Consider the following 12,500-nt stretch of genomic DNA (forward strand, 5'->3'; position numbering starts at 1 on the left):
ATTGGTTGGTTGTTTCTGTTAAATATCCTGACATTTCTCGCGGTTGTCATTATTCTTTGTTGTTGTTGTTTATCATCATTATTATTGTTATTATTGTTCTTACTGGTGGGTCGTTTGAAGGTCACAGGCGTGTAATTACCTTGATCTCTACCACGTCTCGGGTAACGAAGGCAAATAATTAAAACGCAATGAGTCGTGAATCAATTTGCAACACGGAACACGATGACGCAACACCGCGGCCAGCACGATGGCAAAGAAACACAAAGAACGAAGCAAAGCAAGAAAGACAACTCCCTCTCCTTGACACAGTAACCCTTCCATAAGTAAACATTTAGTGTTAGATTCCTTTGCAGGGTGTTGAATCTCGTAAGGTCAGATTGGGATGAAGAAGAGGAGGAGGAGGAGGAGGAAGAGGAGTAAAAGGAGTGAAAAAAAGCAGGAATCTGGAAGGGTTCTAATGCTCTTTATCGTGAACGTGTTGCGAGGAAATAACTGACATTGATGCAAAGAATAAATGATCGAAACCTCAACCCTATTAAGATAAAGATAGTGCATAGAGGACCAGATAGAGGAGGAGGAATAAAAAAAAAAAATCCCACTACTGTCAAATCTTAAGAACCCAAACACAAGTTGATTCCTTCAGTAAGAGTCGATCCTACTGCAGAAGGCGAGGCTGGCGATGCAAGTGTTCAGGAGGAAGGATAAGTAAAGTGTTCCGCAGCTCTCCGTCATGATTTAAGCCTCACAACAACAAGTATAAGTGCGATGTTTACTCCAGTTAAGACTTCCACCTACTGCAGAAGGCGAAGAGGGTGCAGAGTCTAGGAATGAGAAAGAGAAAAAAAGTATTCTATTGGCCTCTGTTATAACCTATCACAAAAACAAATCTTAAGTTCGTTAATAATTACACCAAAGACGAAACACCTACTGCAGAAGGCGAAGGAGGAGGAGTTGAAGTGCCATGGAACTAAACAAGCAAAAAAAAAAAAAAAAAAAAAAAAAATTTAACTGCTCTCTGTCGTAAGTTAAGGGCCATAAGAACACATTTAATTGCTCCTGGTAAGGTCCACGCTACTGCAGAAGGCGAAGAAGGAGGTGTAGTGTCATGAAACTAGCCAAAAAACTATCTCACTGCTCTCTATTTTAAGTTAAGGGCCATAAGAACACATTTAACTGCTCCTGGCAAGGCCTCGCTACTGCAGAAGGCGAAGAAGGCGGCGCGGAGTCAAGGGGAAGGTTAATCCACTTAGAACGGGGCGGCACGGATCAAGGGAGGCGATCGAGCTGAACATTCCTTGCCCAGCGATAAAGTGAACCTGTAATTAACCAGCTTCTGTTTTCTGCGGCAGGAACTCAGAGGGAATTTATTGTCTTTTTTTCCCTCTCCTTATGTATCCTGCGCCAAAGGACTTAAGGTCGTGTCCGTCTACAGGGAATGAAAGTTTGTGTGTTTCTCTCCTGTCTGCATTCCCAAGAGTTGCATTTCGTGGAGTTTATTTGTATTTTTTATTTTTTTATCGAGTTCAGTTTTTATTTCGTGTATGTTGTGGGTGGAATTTTAAGTTTTGCTCAGTTTGGGAGAGATTTTGTGCGTTTTGGTTTCGTTTATGTTGTAAAGGGTGTGTTATTTGTCGTTTTCTTCTTCTTTTTTTTTTTTCTTGGCACATTTAGTTTTTTTTTTATATGCTTTGTCTGATTCGTTGTCTGGGATTTCGAGTTCAGTCCAGAATGCAAGAAATTTACTGCGATTCGATTTAGTTTATATTCTGGAGTATAGTTTATTTTTTTTTATTTTTATTTTTTTTCGTGAGTTAATGATTTTACTTAAGTGTTTAAAGTTTCGTTCAGTACATATAGAGGAAATTGTTTAATTCTGTTAGCTATTTTGTGCAGTTTTTTTTATATTTTCTTAGGTGGAATAAAGCCTGTAGTTTTGCTTCTCTAGGATCTCTGTTAGGTTTTCGTCTTTCCCACAGAGGACAGTTTGAGCTTGTTTGCATCCTCATTAACTATTTCATCTTTGTGTGTTTAGTTTATTTCTGGTGACTGGAATATGTAGCGAACTCGAACTGTTTCTTTTCGAATGAAATATGACAAGGTGGTTTCAAGTTTACTGTTTTATATTTTTCTTGCACTGTTGTATGTTTATTTTTTTTCGTATTTAAACTGCAAAATAAGATCAGTAAAAAGGGAAACACGACCATCTGGCACACAGACACATGGAAATCACACTGACACATAAAATATACTTGAAATCCTCGACTTTTGTGCAGTTCTTAGTATTTTTTTTCCAACTCATCACAAATGCAAGGAATTATCTTGCAAACTGTGTGTGACAAGAATGACCAGCGAAATGAGCGACAGATTAAAATGACATTGACTTTAGCGCCAATACGACTCATCAAACGAACATAAAAGTACAGACTGATTAAATGACTGATGATTGATTTTGGTGCCAGCGAAATTAGCACTTGATTGATTGATTTAGCGTCACAGCAACTCGCTAAACCATTAAACCCACCATAAAAACAACGAACCAACGCACCAGAACTGCACAAAAGCCCCACGACACGAGGACCGCCGTCGTGGCTGCGCGGAAGACGAGACAGTTTACTCACCGGCTCTTCAATGGCGTGTGGGTGGATAGTGTTGCTGAGAATGATGTCTTCGTGTCTGGCGGCGCCCATGAGCACGGCGCCGGCTCTGTCCACCCCGGCGTAGCTCCTGTCGTAGAGGCCCACCTGTCCGCTCTGTAAGACCCCCGCCCGCAGAAGGTTCCCTCATCAGTACACTTGCTCTTCGAATCGCCTGGCTTGGATTCACATTTGTGGGAGTGTGAGGGATGTGGTTTGTATGGATCATGGAGGTTTTCGTTTTCTGTGCGTGTAATCTCGTTTTCTTCGTATTTTTTTTTTTTTTGTTGGTTTGTTAGTTTTCGTTTTGTTTTGGTATTTTTTTGTGTGTGTTTTACGGTTGTGTTTGTTTGTTGGTTTAGGTGTTCGTCTTGCGTGTGTGTTTTGTTGCAGTTGTTCTGTTTTAGTTTCTCGCTAACACACAAACACAATCCATACTTCTCAACTATTTATATCAGTGTGATGCCTTTAACTTTCAAATCATTATTTTTCTCTACTTTTCCAATCATATGACAATTTTTCTTCCATAACTTTCCCCTCCTAACGTCTTTCCCACCCTCCTTTCCACACCCTTTTTTTTTCTCCCCCCTCCTCCATCGTGGCTCACTTTCCCTCCTACTTTCCACCCCTCTCAATTCCTCACCGCATCTATCTTTCATTTTCTATCGTTTCCCTTCCTTTTGCCTGATTTTCTCTTCCCCCCATTTCCATTTTTTTTCCTAACTCCCTATAGACATCACGTTCTTAATATTTGCTCTTTATTTACTCCTCTCCTTCCTCTTTCATTACCCACTCTCCCTTGGTCTCCTGCCTCTCTCCTCCTCCCTTCTTGTAGTACTCACAATTAACTAACATTCCACATTCACTCCCTCTGTGTTATTTCCGTTCAGTCTCAAGTCCTCTGATCTGAGAATCCATTAGTTTTGTTACCGTAACCTGCTCATGAAACTCAATATTAAGACGACGTTGGGAGTACTCGTACAGGTGACTTGACTTTTGACTGCTGTGCCTGTGACGTGTAGTTTATCTTTATACCAGAACCTTTATTCCTTACCTAGTATATTTGTTAACTATTTTCTACTGCTTTTATTTTTTCCCTCCCTCTCCACGTTTTCCTGCATCCTACCATGCCACTTATATTTCCTGTTTTACGTGTTTCATTCTAACTTTATTAATTCTTTTGTTTAGTTTTGTCCCCGTGTACAGTATCTAGTTCTTGTTTGTTTTATTATTTTCCCTCTCTTCCTTCCTCCCTCCCTATCTCTTCCTTCATTCTCTCATCACATCACCGGACATCTATGTTACGAATCTCATCCAGTACAATAACGTTCATAAATTCTTGCTTTGTACATCTAAGTCAAGTATTTAATGTTTAATTTCCCTTCCTCTTTACGCTTTCCTTCATCCTATTAGCTTATTACCTAGCCACCTAGTTCACTTCGTATTTCACTGTTAGCTATTTCTTACTTATCCCCCCTACCACCCCATTTCCATCCTTTCCTTCAGTACCCAATCACTAATTCACCTCGTCCCCCGCTCCTATCATTTCCTTCAGTTCCCCCATCGCTATTTCACCTCGTATCTCTATCTTCCATTAACACATTCACACTTCTCCTATCTACCTGCCTAAACATCCCATCTACCTATCCTCCCTCCCACCTGCGATCTTCCCTACTTACGACATGAAGCGGATCTTCCCTCCTTGGTACCTCATGTCGGTTCTGCAGCGTCGCCGAGGTGTAGGTGGTGTAGTTGGCGGGGAGGGAGTGCAGCTGGTAGGGGTCTGCTGCCGGATGGTGTGTCTGCAAGGCGGAGAGGGGAGAGTCAGAAGTTGATGGGGATTGGAATGCTTGTGGGGTGGGAGTGTCACTGTGATGCGCCGTAACACTGGGGTCATATGTTGCTGGGTGGAAGAAGTGGTGGAAAAGAAAATGGTAAGAGGAGAAGTGGAAGAAAACGAGGTGGATGAGGAGGAGGAAGTGGAAGAAAACGAGGTGGATGAAGAGGAGAAAGTGGAAGAAAGCGAGGTGGATAAGAAGTAGGTGGAAGAAAAGGTGAGAGAGAAGATGGGATGTACATAGGTGAAAGAGGATGTGGAAGAGGAAGAGGCAAAAGAGAAAAAGGAGGTGGAATAGAGAATGGTGGAAGAGTAGATGATGAAAGAGAAGGAAAAGGTGGAAGAGACGGAAAAGGTGGAAGAGATGACGGTGGAAGAGACGAAGGTGGGAGAGAAGAAGCGTAATCAGAGAAAGAAAAAAAAAAACGGGAAGAAAAAAAAGTTTGTCCTGAACCTATAATATCAAGAGAAATGAAGAAAAAGAAGCGCTGAGAGGACAGAGAGGAGCAAAAATTGTCTCTCTGTAGCGTTAAAACCCGGAGAGAAAGCGTAGAGGAGGAAGAGGAAGAGGAAGAGGAGAGCAATAAGAATGTTCTACCCTGGTTCTCCGTACAATGCTAATCTAGACAAAACGCAGCGGAGGAGGAAGGCGAGGAAATGAAATAGCTACGCCAACTTTACTGGATCTCCGTATTACAAGAAAGACACGCATGTTTTAAAGGGAGTGGACTGCAAATTAAACCGTAATGGTGATGGGATAAAGTGCACAGGTTTTGAGAGGGAAGCGCGAGAGCATCTTAAATTGAGTAAAAATAGAGCATCATAAGAAAAACAACAATAGGATTTAATTGAGTGGAACTGAAGGGATATATAAAGGACGGAATTAATTGTACTAGAGTGTAATTCGAATGGAAAGGCATTAGAATTTGTTGGAGCTGAATTGAAGGTATACTGAAGCGATAAAATTGGTTTGATGGTTTGAGAGAAATAAAAGAGTCTTGGAATTTATTGTACTAGCAGAACCTCACAGGAAGCGATAGATAAAAGAATTTCATTGAGCACTTGTGGAGCTGGAGCTGTATTTGAGGGATAGAACTGCACTAGCACTTTGACAGGGAGACAAGGGGACTGTTAGAATTATAAAAGCGAAAACACACAAAATAAAGAACACTAAACAGAACCATATAGAGTAGAACTAAACTTATATTCAAGAGACAGAAGGGACGATAGAATAAATTAGACATACACAGCAACGGTAAACAGAAAACAAGATATGGCGAACCAGAAGTGACAAGAGAGAGGCAGCGAGTGAGTTGAGTGTTGAAGTTAATAAACAAAGCCAGGCATCATAGGGGGACATACAGTACATGTTGCTTCGCTGTTGGAAACCACCCATACACTCACACACAGACACAACTCATAGATAGAATGACATAGGGAAGTGCACACCTATTAATTACTTTCAGGTGCGTGGGAAGGGAGACGAGAGAGGCGAGAACACAACAGGTAGGCAAGTGGAGTGTACAGAATGAGTTACATGTTTGTACTGGAAAGTGAAGGTAGATAGAATGCTGTGGTAGTGTTCAGATAGGACGAAAAGAGTTAAATAAAGAAAGGAAAGGGGTACTGACTAACAGAGAGAGAGAGAGAGAGAGAGAGAGAGAGAGAGAGAGAGAGAGAGAGAGAGAGAGAGAGAGAGAGAGAGAGAGAGAGAGGATTTAAAGTGAGAGGAAAAGGATGCGCTGTGAGAGAGGCTTTGAAAGGGTGTGAAGGGAGGGTGTGGGTGACTGTAGGCCAGGGAGAGGCTGTGATGAAAGAGAGAGAGAGAGAGAGAGAGAAACAAAGGATAGGAAGGAAAGAACGAAGCGACAAAAGAAAAGGAGAAATGAACGATAAAACAAAACAGAATGGTATAAATGAAGAAAAAACAAGACAATTCAACCATAACAAAAGCAATGGTAATAACAATAACAACAACTACGTGGTGGGAAGTAAGAAACAAACTGAACTATACAGTATTAAATCCAATGTATGTTTTCTGTAAGCTTTAATTATCAGTAACGTGTCATTATACTGTGTTCTCTCTAATGGAGGCGAAATCTAGTTATGAAGGGAACCCGTATGTTTTTTTTTTCCTCGCTACCTGGCCAGTGCATCAGGTGACTTAGGCCGGGCTGGCGACTTACCTGGCCTTACCTGAACTGTGGTATTTGACAGGACGCTTCTGTTTCTAATTAACAAGGTAAGTTAGGCCGATTAATCCCGAGTCATTAGGGCGGTGCTTTGATGAGAGGCAACACAGATTACACCGGGCCGGCCTCGTCATTAATACATGTCACTTGTTAATTGCTTCCCACCACGTACACTAAGGACGATCCCACGCACACGTACACACAGGTACACATGGCCCGGTGTACGTGTTTGGCGTGATGACGTGTGTGTGTGTGAGAGAGAGAGAGAGAGAGAGAGAGAGAGAGAGAGAGAGAGAGAGAGAGAGAGAGAGAGAGAGAGAGAGAGAGAGAGAGAGAGAGAGAGAGAGAGAGAGAGATAGCCGCTAATGAGTGGCGGTAGCATGTGCAGCGGAGTCACCAGGCGCCTCTCCCGCCTGAGAATTGACTCCCAAGTTTACAAACGGTTCGAATCCCCGCCAGCCAGCCACTCACCGCGACGCCATTACTCCATTACTTCCTGCCGATGATTGTCCAGAGATTAACCGTCTGGCTGATTATCCATTTGTTTCCATCCGCACTCTTACTTGCGCTCGGTCGGCAGCCAGGTAAGCAAGTAGCCAGGTAATCAGATAGCCAGGTAATCAGGTAGCCAGGTAGCCAATAGTCGCCAGCCGCGGGTCACGTCAGAGGGTGCAGTGTGTGAAGTGTGTGCTGGCGTGTCGCATGATTATGTTGCCCTGATGTGCATTGTCACTTGAGTGGTCCCGCCGCTCCCCTCCCGCCGGCAGAGTGGCGGGCGGGGTGCTGCGGATGAAGGGGTGAGGGCGTTTGTTGGGGTGGATAGGGGTGCTACTTACCGTCATCTGGTTCTCTGTGCCCAGGTAAGGAGGGGGGAAGTACGGTGGCTGGAAGTCGGTGGTGGGCGTGTGTATTCTGGGCGTGGAAGCGAAGGAGGCGGTGCCACCCACGCCCCCGATGCTCGTGATTGGTCCCAGGCTCGACGGGTGCCCGCCCACACGTTCCTGGTAAGACAGAGAGAGAGGCGGGTCAGTGGCTGCCTTGCTGCTGCTCAGGGTGGAGGAAGTGGAGGAGCGGGAGGAAGGGAGGAGGATGCATGGGAGGCTGATAGTGTGGGAAGGGCGCCCGTCAACACAGGGCGCGACAGTGACGAGGCAGGCCATCTCAACGACAGCCACCATCAACACACACACACACACACACACACACACACACAACTAACTTGGCCAGACCCACACGCGCGATTAAGTTGACAAAAAAGTATAGGAAATGCAAATATATACTCCGATGAACACACACACACACACACACACACACACACACACACACACAACGGGGAATAGCAGGACTGAACGCGGCAATCTCTGCTCCGGGTGTTCTATCATTACGGAGACATTCTGGCGTGTTTATATATTCATTTCTGTAGGAGAGGAAGAGGAGGAGTAAGAGGAGTGACGACTCTTCCTCCTGACCCTCCAAAAGGCATCAGCTCTCAAAGGTTACTAGATCGATGACTAACACCTCGTCCGCTCGTCTGCTCGGCGGCAAACTGGTTACGGGAGCACACAAGACAAACACGAGCGACCGCCGAACCGCATGCCGGGGAAGCAGCGATAAGTTGCCTGGAAGTCGCTGCCGCCCGACCCTCAGTGACAGGACGGACTCTGCGCGTGTAAAAGTAAACTCTGATATAACATTCCTTGGGTTTACGAAGCGATGGGAGTGTGTTACATCTTGATGGCTATGCGAATCAGTCTTTTCATAGTTTGTAAGGTTAAGGAGGTATTATTATTATTATTATTATTATTATTATTATTATTATTATTATACTTTCACCTTTAAAACAGCGATTTTCCATGCCTCGTTTTGGTATTTTGGTTAATTGTCGGTGTGTTTTGGGTGATGCGTTTCCTTCAGCTATATAATGATGTTTACACTGACTACCTAATCCTGATTCAGCTTGCGGGATCGATGAAGTTAACATTATCTAATATTTATAAGTGGTGTACAGAACCCAAGGTGTATTTACAAGAGTACTTGATAGGTTTCTGTACGCCACTTCATTTAATTACAAATCTTATTTTATCCTTTTCACCCAAAATTTACCCTTTTTATCATGAATTTCACAACATAGCTAAGTGAATTATTATTTTATTAATTATTTACCCACACATATAGTTACTGGGATAAGGCGAGTGTTAATGTTACAGCGCTTTCACTCTTTAAATAACACACTGCTACATCACAACACCAGGATAGCTGGAGGACGCCGGTAGGCCTACACATGATGGGCCTGGTACAGTAGTGGCGGTAGGCGTGGTGGAAGTGGTGTAGAACAAGGTCTTTCACTTCTATTCTTACTTACGATAACTCGGATAACAACCTGGAGGCGCAGCTCACCCTCAGTGCATTTAGCCGCAGATAATATTAGATAAGTCCTCCCTCACCTGCCCGCCACAACACTGACGGAGGACGGGAGTATCTTAATCCAAATCTTACAGGTAAACAACTACCGCCAAGCACCCCGCGCCCTAAGCCTAAGCCGCCCATCTCGCAGCCTTGCCCTTCATTCCCCCAGGCCTAAGTGCCCCGAGATGCCCTCCCACACCCGGCCATCCATCACGCGTGACCGCCGCCGCACTCACGCTTCCCCCACAAAAACTTATAGAAAGATCATCCTCTCATTTCCCGTTTTCTTCTCCCACTTAGGCCATCTCCCATGCACTCCTCTTACATCTGTGCCTCCTCCCGTGTAGAATGACATAAATAATCTTTTTCCCATTTAAAATTACCTAGTTAGGCACCATTTTCTCTTAGTTTCACTCCCCCATGCCTCACTCGTGCTTCCCCCATGCTACAGTTCACTAAATCCATGTCTCCGCTTCCCTTCCATTTTCTACATGAAGCAATTCCTCCCATCATTTTTTTCCAGGCTCAAATCAATACATTCCCACTAACTCCCATGTGAAGCTAATCCCTCTATCGTTTCTGTTTCCTCTCCCACTCGAAAGGATGAAAGGGCTTCACTCGCACCATTAGGTTTGATTACGTTAGGTAAGGTGAGGTAACATAAGGTAAGGACAAGTTGGGTTAGATGAAATAAGGTTAAGTTTGGTTAGATTAAGTTTGTTGTAGATTGTTAGAATTTGTTTAACTTTAGATGAGGTAAGCTAAAGTTAAGATATGTTAAGTTAGTAGACTAATTTAGGTTAGAGTAGGTTAGGTTAAAGATTGTGTTAGGTTAAGTTAGGTTAGCTTACGTTAAGTTAGGTTACGTTGTGAAACCAATATTCCGTCATGTTTTTCTCTTCCAAGTTTAAATCCCTTTCCCATGTACAGTAAACACGCTCTTCTCATTAACTTCACATCTTATTCGCTAAATCCCTCGTACAAGGCTAATCCACCCATTAATGCACCTGTTGGTTTACCTTTTTCTTGGGCACGAACTGTTTGCTATCACGCTTTGAGAACAAGGCACACATGGGGAGGGTCTGGCGGCGACGCTAGCGGCGAGAGAGTGGAAGGTGGTGGTAGTGGTGGTGGTGTTGCGTTTATTCAGAAGCCGATTCATCTTTGTAGTGCTTCGAGACATTCTGAACCGTAGCAAGGGTTAGAATTCGCACGTCTGTCAATTTACGCAGTGGAAAGAGGGAGTTCATGTTTTTTTTTTTCTTCAACATTTCTCTAATTATCTATCTATGCATACTTACATAAATATATACATATAAATTTCTACCTTTATACGTATTGTTCTTATTTTAACGGTTTGTGTTTCATGTCTCGGTGTTAAGAGTAAGTCAGCAAGGGAAAAAAAGTCAAGAATGCCTTTAGGTGTGATTGTGTTGTTCCCGAGTTTCCTTATTGTGCTGTGGTGGTGGTGGTGGTGGTGGTGGTGCAGTGAGTGTCATCATTAATAGTGAAGTAGATATATTCATTATTACTTTCTGTATAGCTGTAACTAGTGATAGTGAACAGTTTGAAACAACTACCATCACTAACAACAACAACAGCAACAAAATAATACCATTAAGAAACTACTGCAAGAGCCTTCATCACCACAACAAATAAGAATTTCTAAACCACCACCACCACCATCACCACCACCACCACCTCCTCCCCCCCCACCTGGTTACCGTATCAACCTGTGCCTTTCCTCATTACACACCTGAGGGCTTGCAAAGTATGCCCGACGGGGAGAGAGAGAGAGAGAGAGAGAGAGAGAGAGAGAGAGAGAGAGAGAGAGAGAGAGAGAGAGAGGAGGAGGAGGAGGAGGAGGAGGAGGAGGAGGAGGAGGAGTCGATAGAACACCAATTTAAACATCGACGTTCAACGCAAGCCCTATTTCCCTCACTTCCTGCCCTCTTCCCTCCCGCGCTCCTCTCTCTCTCTCTCTCTCTCTCTCTCTCTCTCTCTCTCTCTCTCTCTCTCTCTCTCATCACCTTATATTCTCTTCATCTTCTTTCTTACTCTTGTTATCTTCATTATATGTTCTTCCTTTCCTCGTCTTTTCCATCTTTCCTTCAGTGTGCGCTTGTTGTTATTCTACTCCCTCTATCCTGTTGCTTATTCTCCCTTCCTCTTTCCCTCTCTTTCATCAACTATTCCTTTATCATTACTTTATTACTAGGGTCTCTATCTTATCCTATTATCACCACTTCAACTCTCTCTCTCTCTCTCTCTCTCTCTCTCTCTCTCTCTCTCTCTCTCTCTCTCTCGTTTTTCTTCCTCTCTCCTTATCATCCTCCGTTTCTTCTTTGCCTCGTCTTTCTCTCTCTTTCTTTCCATAGTTTTCTTTTCCTTTCTCTCATTTCATATTCATCCTTGCTCTGACTTCGGCCTCTTCTCTCTCTTCTTCTTCCTTAACCTGCCTTTCTCTCATCCAGTTCTCCTCTTTCTCCTCCTCGCTTCGAAGTCTGCCTCCTCTCTATCTCTTTCCTTTTCTTCCTGAACCTCATTTTCTCTTCCCATCTCTCTCCTTGTCCTCCTCCCTCTCCTTCCCTTCGTCACCTCGTCTTCCTTAGCCTCCCATTAGCATTATCAGCAGCTCACAAACCTCTCGCTTCTTCTAAAACACATCAGGAGCAACTAAAAGCGTTCGGTCGAGGGTATAAAATAAATCGTGAGCTAAAGAACGAGGCTGTTAAAAGTGCTGAGGTATTTTGTAAACAATCGCACGTCTGTCAATTTACGCAGGGGAAAGAGAGGAAGAGAAAAAATAAAAGGTTTACGTTAATTATGAAATGTGGTTTACCTTTTTTTTTTCCGGTCCATTTTTTAAGGCTGTCGTGGTGGTACTTTTTCCGTTCTCAAAATAGCCACCATCGCTTTAAATTTAGCAGTGTGGGTGATTCTGTACTTAAGGTTAAAGGGAAATTAGAGTGCTTTTAAGGATGTTTTGATTTTAGGTATGAATGAGGAGTTTGTTTTTGTTTCTTGCGCAAAATATTCTCTTTCCACCTAAATTCTGCAACATATAAACGTTACTATATTCTTGTGTTTGTTGTTACGCTAAAAAGTCTTTTTAATATTTAAAGGTCATTTTGGATTGTGTTTGGTTGAGGAAAGTTTCTCAACATGTAAAGCTCATATCATGTTTGCTTAGGTTAGATTAAAAAAAAAAAAATAAATAAAACAAAAACTGTATTATTTTTGCGTAGGTTAGGTATAAAGGTAATTTTGTTTTTGCGTTTAAAAATACTGAAGGACGTTTTATAGTTTCTTAGGTAAAAAAATGTCGTGAATTCTAGAGGTAATTTTCTGTTAGGTCACGTTAAGGGAAAGAGTGGGGAGGTGAAGGCAGACGAAGATCCAAGCTAAAAGTGCAGCATATGAAGTAATTAA

General features: G+C 43.1%; 1 protein-coding gene across 5 annotated transcripts in view; it reads right to left on the reverse strand.

The window, feature by feature from the left end:
• The window catches only part of LOC135091703 (transcription factor AP-2-epsilon-like), a 161,984-nt gene that overhangs the window by 92,163 nt on the left and 57,321 nt on the right, over window positions 1-12,500 (reverse strand). For 3 of the 5 annotated variants that reach the window (XM_063989599.1, XM_063989598.1, XM_063989603.1), the window contains exons 2-4: window positions 7,499-7,663; window positions 4,313-4,435; window positions 2,619-2,750 (exon numbers count right to left, since the gene is read on the reverse strand). In XM_063989599.1, coding sequence (XP_063845669.1) covers window positions 2,619-2,750; window positions 4,313-4,435; window positions 7,499-7,663 — 420 coding nt within the window. Of the gene's footprint in view, window positions 1-2,618; window positions 2,751-4,312; window positions 4,436-7,498; window positions 7,664-10,075; window positions 10,234-12,500 lie in introns of those variants that run through there. The other 2 variants (XM_063989602.1, XM_063989601.1) reach the window with 2 other exon arrangements.

Source organism: Scylla paramamosain, chromosome 38 (genome assembly GCF_035594125.1).
Source record: "Scylla paramamosain isolate STU-SP2022 chromosome 38, ASM3559412v1, whole genome shotgun sequence".
NCBI lineage: Eukaryota > Metazoa > Arthropoda > Malacostraca > Decapoda > Portunidae > Scylla > Scylla paramamosain.